The 13,356-nt window shown below is 47.4% G+C and overlaps 1 protein-coding gene across 2 annotated transcripts in view; it reads right to left on the bottom strand.

The window, feature by feature from the left end:
* Erg (v-ets avian erythroblastosis virus E26 oncogene homolog) overlaps nucleotides 1–9,600 on the bottom strand; it is a 40,876-nt gene extending 31,276 nt beyond the window's left edge. For both annotated transcript variants that reach the window (XM_013027546.1, XM_013027547.1), the window contains exon 1: nucleotides 9,383–9,600. In XM_013027546.1, the coding sequence (XP_012883000.1) occupies nucleotides 9,383–9,522 (140 nt within the window). In that variant the 5' untranslated portion in view covers nucleotides 9,523–9,600. The remainder of the gene's footprint in view (nucleotides 1–9,382) is intronic.
* Nucleotides 9,601–13,356: the final 3,756 nt, after the last annotated feature.

The following is a 13,356-nucleotide window of genomic DNA, read 5'->3' as shown; positions in this document are numbered from 1 at the left end:
AATTGGAAATAAGACTCTCATAGGCTTTCCTGCCCAGGCTGGCTTCAAATCATGATCCTCATATCTCAGCCTCTGAGTAACTAGGGTGACAGGTGTGCGCCACCGGTGCCCTGCAGGGAATCTGTTTATGTATTCTTGGTGCTTGTGTGTGCACCAGGCAGCAGGTAACCTCTATGGCTGCTCCTGGCACACTTGCCAAGTGGACAATCACTTGACCCACACAAAAAATGCTTGTGTTGTTATTTGGAGCACAATTTCCTTTATTGCAAATGAGCACAGTACAATCTCTGGCTCACAGAGCTGCTGTCTGTCCCTCAAGGACAGATATACAAAAGCCCCAACATCGTAACCACTTTCTCACGGCCACATGGCTAAGTGTGAGCAATTGCTCTGAGCCATCCCATACATTGCGTGGCCCCAGCAAGAAGCAAGAGGGGCAGCAAACAGAAGCTTCTCTCTACCCCACTTGCAATAAACTCCACAGATGGTGCGGCTAGCACAGACGAGGAAGGCTGGCCCAAGATGAAGATGTCTGAGATGGAACTGTGCAATAACTGGGCATCCCAATGCCATACCCCACTCCCTGTCAGCCTGACAATCCCTGGGAACCCACAACATGAGGAGTTCGGGTTCTTCAGAAATCTTACTCTTCTGTGGCATTGCAGCATAGCTGTACTCAGTCCAGACAATGTAGAAAGCATGGATGAGAAAGAAGGAGTGTTGGGCACAGTTCAATTGGCTTTGTCAAGTGGTGAATTCATCACTGCAGCAACTGGGGCACTAAGTCCCAATGACTTGAGTTCCCGAGTGCTGAGTTTTGAACACATTGCCACGTAGAATGAACAGTAAAGGAACGTGGCAAGGAATGCCGGACGGACTGGAAACTGCACTGAGTTTAAATTAAGGCAAGAAGGAAGATATGTTGCCAAGCCTAAAACAGCCACGATATCAGGTCTGGGGAAACCCCAATTTCCAAGTCCCAGAAATAAAGTTGCACGAACAGGTGGTTAGCTCGCTAGAGGTAGATGTGTATGCATGTGTGGTGGGTGACTTTGGATATTTTCCATTTTCCGCTCATCCTCAAATGATGGCATGGACACCTGAAGTGGATTATAAAATGCACATGTAAAAATGATAACATGAATAATTAGTAGACTATTAATGCATGAAAAAAAGCAAAAGCAATCAAGGGATGAAAAAGTAGCCCCACTAACCGGATATTTCTAGTCCATAAGCACCAATTTCTCTGTGAGCCTTGCAGGCTGATGTAACACAGGTAGTGATTTTGCCACAATGTCGCAAGGTTCAAGTCCAGTTGTGTCAACAAAATAAACACAAAGGAGCTCTGGGTCCGATACAAAGTCTCCCGGGCTGAGACTTGGGAGAAATGTCTGTAAAGCATCTCATGGGGACAACCAGGAGACACAATGAGTAAAATCCTCCACAGCGCCTCCTAGCGGATCTAGAAGATTCTGCTGGGTAACAAAGCTGGGTGTCCTGACACACCAGGGCTCTCTGTGCGCAGGACCACAGAGTGGGTGCGCCATAGCCCGCCTTCTACACAGCTATTTGTCATGACTGCTTCTGGAAAAGACCTGACCAGTCGCACAAGTCAGGGACAAAATGTATATTTAATGAAGGATTTAAAACATGAAAAAAAAACCTAGAGAGACACAGTTAAATATTCCTCTAGCTTCCATAGTTCCCTGATCACTAGATTTTTACACTGAAATCTGCCCAATTTAATAGTCTCACACTTGTGTCCCTCAGTATCTCAGGCATTGATTTGTGTAGAATGAGAGCTTGTTTTCGCGGTGTAAGGTGGGCTCCAAACTCTCTTCAAGTATTTAATTATAATAAAAATACAAAGCAAGTACAAGTACCAAGCAATATGCTAAATTTGAACTGCTGTTATCAATTCAATCAGTTCACATAGCTCCAGGAAGAAAACTGAGTCACGCACTCCAACAGGTCATTTCTGTCCAGGATGGAGCCTATCTACCTGTGGTCCTGGAGTCTACCATGTCACATGATAAGACTGGACTTGGAAGAACTGCACCATGTTCACACATTGCTTGGTGTGCATCCTGCCATCAAATGAAGTCCAGCTATATGAAGCAGCACAATGCTTTCAGAGGAAGCTGAGCAAGGTTAGCAGCTTCAGGAACACCAGACTGAGACGGACAGCTGAGGTCTTCCATCTGAGGTCGTAACCACCTTCTATGGCCTCATGGGGTAGAGACACATGGCCAGCGTCTTTCACAGGATCTGAAACGTGGTTGGTTGATCCTTCAATTACAAAGTGGGATTTTCCAAGCGATAGGCTCACAGGCTCTGGGGACAGTCTGGGGACTGCTCCCATTGTGAGCAGAGTTGGGTGACCACATCCCCACAAGACAGAGCTCCCAGGGAACTCTGAAGATGGCAGTGTTTGTTTGAACATAGAAATGAGTTGTGATGTTTGTTTGTTGATTGGTTTTTAATCGGTTATCTGGCCAGGTGCCAGTAGCTCATGCCTAAAATCCTAGGTCCTGAGGAGGCTGCGATCTGAGGATCATGGCTCACAACTAGCCCAGGCAGAAAAGTTGGTGAGATTCTTATCTCTAATTAAACACCAAAAAGCCAGAAGTGGAAGTATAGCTCAAGTGGTAGAGCCAGTAACCCTGAGCGAAAAAAGCTCAAGGGACAGCACCCAGGAATGGTACAAAAACAAACAAAATTGTCAGCCACCTGAATTTTCAGTTAAATGTCATGTACTTCTCCCAACTCCCCGAGGGGCCGAGCCTGGTTCCTGTTCTAGATGGCTAGCCAGCCAAGGCCTGGCAGGAGATCAGCCTGGAAGCTCTGGCCCCTGGGCTCCGAAGGAGAGGATCTAGAACCCGGACAAAAGACAGAACACAGCTCAAGACAGAAAGGCTTATTTAGTTGTTTCCTTGTTTATCTCAACAAAACAAAACAAAACTCTGTAATGAGCCTTTGAAAATATACTAAGAAAGATAAAGTGAGATCTTAGGTCTTTGGAGAATAAAATAAAGTTGGCATCTACCACCTGTTTTCTCACGTGGGAGTCTGCTCATGGTGAGGTGAACTCTCACAGAAAGGGCCACCAGAGAAATGCAGAGCCATAGCCATGCGCTTGACTCACGCGGGACCTCAGGCTTGCATTGAGTCTCACCTTTATCCCTACCCCTGTGGATGACAATGGCTCTCATTTATTCACAAATGCCACCAAATACAGCCCTGAGCTCTCTGGCTACATTCAACCTGCGTTCACCCTCCCTTCAGAACCACCGGTGAGCTCAGGCCCTAGAGAAAGTTCAAGGTGAGTCGAAAAAGAACTTGGGAAATCAATGTGGCTACTGTGAGGGACTGACGGCCAGCTGAGGGATCCTAACAAACACCTACCTGCCTGTCCATCCAGCCTCCTCCCTGTGCTTCTGTGCCTGGAGACACACCCTGCTTCTGCTGGACATTCTCACCGTGTCTGCAAAGCGCCCTTGTGCATCTACCACAGGTCTCTTCTCGGATCAGGCCTGAACTGGCCATGTCCAACCTTGGCTCCCAGTGCCCTTGCATAAACCCAACTCCTCTACCCATTTCTCATTCCTTTGTTTACAAGCAGGCATGTGGCATCTCTCTGCGGCTGGAGACTCATCTGGTGTCATTGTCTTCACATGCTCTCCCCTGAGAAGCCAGCTTCCAAATCCTCCCTGCTGTTCTCCACCTGGGGCCTGGGCTTTAGCTGTTTCCTCTGTCTACAGGGTCAGTGTGTCTGCCCTGGAAGCCAGACACCTGCTGTGTCACCAGCTCTAGGAGAGTGTTAAGTGTCTTTCAAATGGGTGAGTGAGTGAACGAGGCTGTGAGTGAATTCCCTCCATGCCTGCTTCCGTGATGCAGCAGGGAACCCCTCCTCCAGGAACGAAGGTGCCATGGCTGACCTTGGTTGACCTCGGCCCCTCTCAAAGCTCCCCTTCTTCACAAACCGCAGTATACAAATGAACAGAGCAGCATGTTGCTGCTCATGTGCACATGAGTGACAGGAACACATGGACTCATGTGTGTGAGCACGTATGCGGGCATGTGAGCCTGTGTGTGTGGGTGTTCAGGAGCATGTGTGTGAGCTCATGAGATTGTGTGTGATGACATCTCTGTGTGTATGTGTGTTTGCAATTGTTCCACAGTAAATATTTAGATAGAAGGACTTGAATGATTACACTATCCGGCATTCAGTTTATTTGTTTATTAGAATACCCTTGTCTTCTTGAATGTTCTTTGAGGCTGACTAGGCTATCAAGGCAGAAGAACTCGGTAATGAGTTTACATGGAAAGTGCAGAGAGGTTCTGCCCTAAGAGGCAAGGTCAGGTAGGCTAGAAAACTGGGCCTGGCTGGGGACCTGTGCTCCAGGCTTAGCTCTAGACTCACCGCCAGCCATCCCTCCTCAGGGCTTTTTCTTCACGGGATCCAAAAAGCCTGTACTTAGCCCTAATCGACTAAACGAACTTCTAATCAAGCTTCACAGCGTGAATGGCAGTAAGTCACCACAAAAGGTATTTTTAGGACCCTAGACAAGTAGGAGATTGTTGGAGAGCTCCAGGGTAATTTGTGGGTCTGTTTTATTTCTGAATCAGAGGCGGTGGAAAAGCTGCTTCAGACCCCACTGGTGGGAGGGCTGGGGGCGGGCGGGGCTGGGCAGTGATTCATGTAGAACTCTGGGCTCAAACCGACACCGTGGGTGTTTATCTTCACAGCTGTGTGTTATTTTTACCCTGACTAAATATTCTCCCTTACACCTGGAATTTCTGCCTCTTCCCAACTGCCCTGTCCCTTCCTTCCCCCTTCTCTGAAGCAGTTGAAAACAACAAGATTAATTAAAAAGGTACCACTGACACCCCCGACAGTTAATTCTCTGTCCCTGTAAGAGGCTTCCACCTTGAGCAGAGAATGTCTCATTGTTTAAGTATATAGTTCTCTGTACAGCCAAAAATGGCTATCAGCAAGTTCATGTGGTATTTACATCTTGAAAACTACGGGTAGGGGGACATAATGGGTGCTATAAATCCTAAGTGAAATCATTTCACTTTCAAGGTGGAAAAGCGGCCCCTCGTCCCCACTGACAGCACCCAGGGCCACCCCACAGGAGTCATTTGTGTCAAAACAGGGATGCAACCATTCTCCTCTTCTACAAAATGGCGCCCTGCTCTCCTCTTCTACAAAATGGCAGCCATGCATTGACTTAAGTGAGTAAAGACAGTAGAGTGCAGAGAAGGGATTAGGAAAAAGCCTCTTTGAGAAAGGCAGACAGAAGCTGAGCCTTTTTGTCCCTTCCCACCCTTCCCTTCTCCCCACCCGTGTCATCGTTGTGCAGCACAATGAACTGTCCCCCACAAAGACCCACAGCCTACAAGTCATTTGAGCCATTAGTAACTGACTTCATTTGGGCAGCTATCTCCCTTCCAGAATTCAGAGTGAAGCCCCAGCTCTACTAGGGTGGCAGCTAGCGATGGGCCGTTGTGGGGAGTGAGGCTGAGAGTGCAGGCTTCACCGTGGGGTAAACACTTGGGGTCCTTCCCAACAGGTGAGGACAGCAGGCAGTCACCCTCTGTGAACCAGGAAGCTGCCCTTCTCAGCCTCTAGAACCAGGAAACACGACGCTCTGATCGAAAGCCGCTCATTCCCGAGGATGTGTGCTAAAGCAGCCTGAAAAAAATCCACCATTTGAAAGTCCCCAGTGCTGCGCCACCCACAGCCTAGAAGGTAGCCAAGCAAGAGCCCTGAGGCAGAATGGAGCAAAGACAATTCGTGCTGTGTCACCAGCTCAAGAGATTGCATCAATAGCCACAGGAAAGGTGAGATGTGTGTGACATCAAACACCAGTGAGTCAAAATAAACGGGCATGGAGAGGCCAGGGCCTGGGCACACTTGCAGATATTAAACAGTGAGCTGTGCACAGCCTGATGTGGACCCTGATGACCCCTAAGAGCTCAGTCCCTGGGCAAGGCTCCTCGGCCACTGGGGAAGATGAGGCGTCGACCGTGAGCTCCCAGTGCTAAGAACATCTGGGTTTTTCTTCTAGCTTGAGTCTTTACTGACGGGTGTGAAGGACTGCAGGTCTCCCCGTGAGTAAATGTTATTGAAAGGATGGACGGTCCCACGCATGAGCACTGACTGAGGCCGCTGTGTCTGGGGCCACGTCGCCGAACGGGTGAATGACCGGCCCACTCCACACACAGCCACTCTACGGATTTATGAATGGCTGGATGCACAGCCCCTGTGTGAAGCCCTCTTTTCTATCACCCCCTTACCCTGAGCAAGCATGCTTTCCAAGGGGCCATCATAGCTTCTCATTTCCTGATATGAGGCGGGACCAGTCACATGACCTGGACAGGTAAAGCCCAGGTAACTCATCACATCTCCAAGGCTCAGCCTGGGAAAGCACGCAGCCCGCACCGGGAAGTCTGTGACGCTCTTATCTCCAACTAACCACAAAAATAAGCCAGAAGTAGGAGTATTCGTGAAGTGGTAGAGCATCAGCCTCGAGCAAATATGCTCAAGTACAACACCCAGGCCCTCAGCTTAAGCTCTAAGGGAAACAAAGAAAAAAAGGAAAAAGAAAAAATAAGTTCATGCTATGAGGCTGCTGGCAGTGTGGAGACAGGAAAGGCTTGCGGGTACCATTGTTCCTCTGCAGGGAACTGTCCAGAGCCCCCCAAAAAGAAGTCCTTTCCCAGGAAGAGGCCCGCAGTCCAACACCAGCCTCTTCCCCAACAGAGACCACAGTCGCTACAGCGTCCCCCATTCACGGGGTGAGGAACCTGCCTGAAGCCAGGGTTCCAGGTTACCCGATACCCAGTCCCGATACCCTGAGAACCTCTGCTGGCAGGAAAGGCCACCTTGGGCCAGCCAGCCCGCTGAGTGCCCGCCAGTCTGGGGCTCCCAGGGGGGCGCTGCAGCAAGCAGGACACTGGTTGTCTTTGTTTTTCCTATTGAGGAGCAGCAGTGAGAGCAGGGACTTCAATTTTGCAGCCCTCTCCTCACTCTGTCTCCACGCTGAGCACAGCTACGTGTGCACTAGCTTTCCTGCAGCTGGGCCCTGCTGGAGGCTTAAACAGGGCCCAGGGCCCAGGGCTCTGTGCTTGGTGCCAGTGGAAATCACCACAAAGCCCCTATCTCCTCTCTCAGTTCTCTCTCTCTCTCTCTCTCTCTTTCTCTCTCTCTCTCACACACACATATACACACAAACCTTGTATTTCCTGTAGGTAAAAATAAGCCTCCACAAAAGCAAATGCTTTAGAAATATGTCTTGCTCTGTGTGCTTGTACCATGACTATGCTAGGAGAGGAATCTGTGCAGTTCAAAGTCCCAGGCTAAGTTGTCCAATATTTTTTATAGAAAACATAAAAAATAGTTGCACTGAGCAGAATACTATACTCGATTCTTATAAGTCTCAGAACATATATACCATTCATGATGGACAGAAACATTTTATCAAATGGATAGGCATTAGTGCAAAAGCCCAGAATGATTCATTTCCTAGCCAGGTATTGGTAACTCACACCTGCAATTTTGGCTACTCAGATGGCTGAGATCCAAAAGATCACTGAACAGAAAAGTTCACTGAGCCCCAGCCCCAAAATAACAAGCAAAAAGTCAGACTGGAGGTATGGTAAAAGTGGTAGAGCAAGAGTGAAGACCCGAGTTCAAAACTAGGTACTGACCGACACCAAAACAAAACAATCTTATGCCTAGGCCTAAGTTTGCCTGTCCTGCCAAGGTCCTTTCAAATGCCAGGAATTCTTTTCTTTCTAAGACTCAAACCAACCTGCCTTGAATTCTTACCGGATGACCTCGACTTACCATAGCACCTTTGAGCACCAGTGATTCCTGCTTCCAAGACAAAGTGAGATGTGGCTGTGTGTGATGCTTCACGCCTATAAAACCAGTTACTCAAAAGGACCATGGTTTGAGGCCAGTCTATGACAAAAGTTAGTGAGACCCATCTCAATCATTAATCTGGTCATGGCAGTTGATACCTGTGGTCTCACCTATCTATGTGGAAGGGTCACAGTCCGAGAGTGGCCAGGGGGAAAAAACCCACAATACTTATGTGGAAAATAATCGAAGCTGTGGCCTTTGTGGTAAGACACTTGCCTGAGAAGTACAAGGCTCTGATTCAAACCCAATACTGCCAATAACACACAACACACACACACACACACACACACACACACAAAAGGGTGGCCTCTTCTTTGTGGGCGCTCAGCTTTGCTGCTGGCAGTTCTGAGTCTTTGTGACTTAGTTTCTCTGTTCACACCATATCACACCAGCAGTGATGTCATGGTTTCCAGTACTTATAAAATATGATGGTTCCACATTCCTGTAACGAAGGCACGCTATTAACAGTCCCAGGGTGTGGACTCCAGGGCCCCGGTCTGAATCCCTAAGCTCAGAGCGCCCTGCAGTGGTGATTCTGACTTAGCCAGAGAATGCCTCCTTGGCTAGCTCTTCTCACATCCCCTGGCTTCGCCTGGGGCCTTGCTGACCTCACAGGCTGCTCCACAGGCTGTGGGCCGGGGACTGTTCGTATGGCTTTTGGTAGAAAAGTACATCCCACAGTGCTTAGAGGAAGATACCCCCTCATTGTGTTGAGGGTCATATTCTTCACCCCCTCCAGTCTATTAGGACAATGTACTATAATGTACATTAATACACATTTCTGATGGACCTGTCATGAAATGTTTCTGGCTGCTGGTGACCGTTATGCATTTGAGGATGCACTGGTACATTCTACATGGTGGCTCTATTTTCTGGAGCGTCCTCCCCTCCCCCCCACACACACAAAGAAGCCAGGATAGCATGATTGCGAGAGATATCAGAGCCTAAGTTATGAGAGGAAAGTCACCTGCACGGAGAGGAAGAGGACCCCGGCGGTGGTGGAGTGGACTGCAGGCATACAAATGCATCTCTTCACAAAGTCAAACGGGGGTAGGCATCTGCTTCACTGGCGGGCCATAAGCTGACACCCTCCCTCCGGTACAAACACAAGACAGCATTGTGTCCCAGACAATAAAACCTCAGAGATGACGCCTGACATATGTGGGCAGAGCTCCCCTCCCACCCGGCTCTCGCGACTGGGAAACAGAATTGCTCCCTCCATCTTCAAAGAGAGTTCTCGGTACATATACTGTGGTTTTTACAACTTCTCCCTCAGCACAAAGCCCTGGAGAACACATTTCTCAGCTTTGTTCAACGTTCCCGCACATTTGCTGAGACAACCTTTTCTTTGGGTGAAGGCGGGGGGGGGGAGGGGAACTAACATCCATTTTGTCTTCTCCAAGGATGACAAAGCAGAGGTCAGGGAGAAGAAGGCCGGTGTCTCCTTACCTGGAGCCATTCACCTGACTGGGGTTGCATTCCATCTTAATGGTGACCCTGGCTGGGGGTTGTGGCAGCCAGTCCTGCTGGGGGACACGTGGGCTCATCTTGGCGGTCTGGCCATAATCGCTGCAGGAGGATGCTGTCATCTCGGCCTTAGCCAGGTGCGGCGTTCCGTAGGCACACTCAAATAATGACTGGTCCTCACTCACAACGGATAAGGCTTCCTGGATGCCAAAAGATACACAGAGATTCAGGATGCATCCACAGAGACTCATGTCTCCCAAAGATGCTGATCTCAGAGTCCTTCCCGATGGGACCACAATTTAACTACTTTGCATAACTATCTACAACTTTCCAGAAGAAAGCAATGCCCTGTTTTTTTTTTCCCTCCACCCTGTCACGCTGGAGCAGCCCAGCCTACAACCCTTGGACACAGGTTTCATGCTTCCTAGGCTTGACTGTGGCTGGGCACGTAATAGCTACTTTAATCTCTACTCAAGGAAGCCGATTTCAAAGGCCTCAGAAGACAGCCTGTTGCAAGTGTCATTGTTTGACAAATGTAATCTGTAATTCAGGCAGACAGGGTACAGTATGGTCTTGAAGATTAAAAAAAAAAGGCAAAGGAACCAGTTGCTGATAGCTCACACCTGTAATCTTAGCTACTCAGGAGGCTGAGATCTGAGGATCACTGTTCGAAGCCAGACCAGGCAGCCAATTTCATGAGACTCTTGAATCTCCTGCTAAGCACCAAAAATGCTGGAAGTGAAGCTGTGGCTCAAGTGGTAGAGCACTAGCTTCAAGGACAAAAGCTCAGAGACGGTGCCCCGTCCCTGAGTTTAAGCCTCAGGACCAGCCAACACACACACACACACACACACACACACACACACACACACACACACACACTTGTTAAGGTTAGCACATTCATATGAAAACCCTGCCATACCCCAGGACATACTAAGGAAGAGGAATGAGGGAACACAGAATGCTGAAGGACAAATACAATGACATAGATTTTCCCACTCTTCGTTATAAGCTGAAACTAAGTTTGAAGTGGTACTTCCATGATGCTGAACATCTGGATGATAAATTGATACATGAACCCACTGCCCAAAAAAAGCCGTGAATTTTCCAGATGTCCCCAAATACCAAGATGTTTAAAACATCCCCATCAGTGAAGAGCTCTTTTTTTCCCTTCTCTCCTTTTTTTTTCCTCTTGACTTTCTATTAATAGTTTCACTCTTAGACATGATTTTGTGAGAAGAAATAGAAATTTGTCATGGTTGGATCGTTGTTCTGTGGTTTGAAATCAAACGAGTAGTTAGCCTATGGCTATGTTTATATTTTACAACTAGAGCAACAAAGGCAAATCTGATTTGGAAATTTCAGCGACTCAGATGATGTATGGTGCGACATTCCATGGAGCAAGGACACAACCTACTTTGAGGTTTCAAGAGCAGAAAACACAAGAATAAAAAAGCCACCTGTGGGAGCTTGTGTTTGTTTTGATCCTCTGGCCCCTGGGTGTCACCATCAACTCATGAGAAGCAAATCGTGGTTGGACAGCAGATAATCTTTTTTGGAAAATGGAAGTTTGGGGGCAGTGGAGGATGGGAGGGAAAGTCCCTGGGACTTAATCATTGAGAGTCTTATCTCTCAGGTCCCAGAAACACTGCACTCAACCTAACTTTGCATGAAGTGGCCATGCCCAACCAGGGAATGAGAAGAAGGGTGAAAGAGAAGGCAGAGCATTGCCATTAGCCCCTTCTCCTCCTCTACTCGCCAAGGCCCTCTCACGTTCTCTGGCCTGGGGAAATACGTTTTGATGAGCACCTCCTTCTTCTGTGAGTAAGCAAGCAAGAGCCGGGTCAGTAGAGCAGGCCAGCAGCAGCAGAGTCTGAGATGGAAGCCTCCTTCCTTCCTTCCCTCCTTCTCCTCTCCAATTAGCCATCAAAAAGTCAGAAGTGGAGTTGTGGCTCAAGTGGTAGAGCAGTAAAAAAAAAAAAGCCTAAGGGATAGTACCTAGGCCCTGAATTCAAGCCTCAGCACCAGCACAAAAGCAGATAAAAATGAAGAATCTGTGCTGAGCAGATCCCCTTCCCACAGCCAAGGAGACTGCGAGTTACGCTCAGGCCAGCCGCTGCCCCACCTGCCCCCACCCTTCGGTAGATCTGAACTCAAGTGGGGCCTGGCGGGAAATCACACACTATGTAATGTTGTATTTGGCTTCCCGGTGACAAGAAATAGGAATAAATGTGTGATTTGTGTCAGAAATTGGCACAAACAAGTGATGTATAAGAGTCAGGCAAATTTTTAAATTACAAATTAAAAAGAAAAGAGCTCCAACAGCCACAGAAAAGCAATACCTTGAAATGATTCATATATGCCCAAGATAAAGTAGGATATTCTTGCAAACAAAGCCACTGGATGACTAAATAAAAGTAGAAGATGATTGCAAGAATTTTTTTTAAAGAACTAAAATATTCAACTAAAATGAGGCCGAAGTATGTGTTTGCTGAGGAAGAATTGGTTGGAATGAGATCTCACATCTGGCAAAGCATTATTTCAACACATGGTTTTTGAAAGAAAGAAACCAAAGTTAATTGAGATTGATGTAGGGAAAGGGGAAAAATGTTACAAATGCTATAGATAAGAAGGGCACATGTCTTTTCCTTTCTCTAACCATTCTTCTCAAAGTTATTAAAGCATAAAAATGAGAAAGGTGATAGAACTCAGAATATCAAAAGCAACTATTCTCTGGCTTTGATTCCTAAGAGGAGAAAGAAAAGTGGAGAGGCTTCAGAGCAAACACTTCAAAATGGGAGGAATACAGTCTGTACTGTGAACAGTGGAGTGGAAAACCAGACCCAAATACTCAACAATGGCACCCAACACAGCTCTCTAGGTCTCTGCTTCTCTCTGTCTCTCTCTTCTTCTCTGTGTCTCTGTCTGTCTCTTTCTGTCTGTTCCTCTCTCTTTCTCTCTCTCTCTCTTACACACACACACACACACACACACACACACACACACACACAGTGTTATCTATGAGAGAGATAAACGGAAAGCAGAGAACTCCAGAGACAAACAAGTAAAGGGCAGATGCTGTACCTTTGGCCTTGGAGGGCTTCTCAGCCTTGACTCAGTACCCTTGTTCTACTCCCTGGTCATTTTACCTCCCTCCCTCTTGACCTGTCTGCCTACCTGCCTAGGTGTCTGCAATTGCCTTTAGTTAACATAGACAGATTCTTCTTTCTGAACTTTCCAGGCAACTGCCAAGCTTAGGAACTCTTTGCTTGCTTTATAAACATGGAATTCAAAAACAGTCAAAACCTGGCAAAAAAGTGGCATAATAATTTAATATGCCCATGTCTCTATTACTATAAAAAGACTTGAAGTTTATATTAGTTTGTGCCAGTATGGGGGTGTTTCTTTTTTTTCCTTTTTCTGTAGCCCCAGCAAAGTTGGGTAGTGTAATGATGGGGGAGGTCCCCAAGTCTGTGTTTATGATCTTGTGAGAAACACGTCCATTCTGAGCACACTGACCCAAACAAAAGGCACTGCTGAATTAATACTGCCGTTTATGACTTTATCAGAGAAAGTGAGTCAGGACTGACCGTTCCTCCATCCATTCCTGGTGACAGGACAATCATTGACCAATAGCCCCTGAAAGGCCAAAGACGCCAAGATGACAGTTCGCCCAAGGGAATCCAAACCAACCTCATCTGCTTTCAACATACTCATCCTGACTGTAACAAAGCATCCAAAAATAACTCGATTAAAAAAAAACACAAAAACAGAAGAATAAGAAGAGTCCAACACACTTTGTATGCACACTGACGTTTCCAGTGAGAGATGCGGCAAACCTAAGGCCTTCCTGTGACAGATTAATTGGAATGTTTTGTTAGGCTGTTTCTTGGGTTTCAAACGAAAGCTAGAAAATCAGGACCTCTGCCCAAATTTGTTTCTAATTTGTGAGTCCT

The sequence above is a fragment of the Dipodomys ordii genome, unplaced genomic scaffold, assembly GCF_000151885.1.
Source record: "Dipodomys ordii isolate 6190 unplaced genomic scaffold, Dord_2.0 Scaffold104, whole genome shotgun sequence".
Classification (NCBI taxonomy): Eukaryota; Metazoa; Chordata; class Mammalia; order Rodentia; family Heteromyidae; genus Dipodomys; species Dipodomys ordii.
The sequence above is the reverse complement of the archived record's forward strand: the minus strand, read 5'-3'. Positions and strand labels throughout refer to the sequence as shown.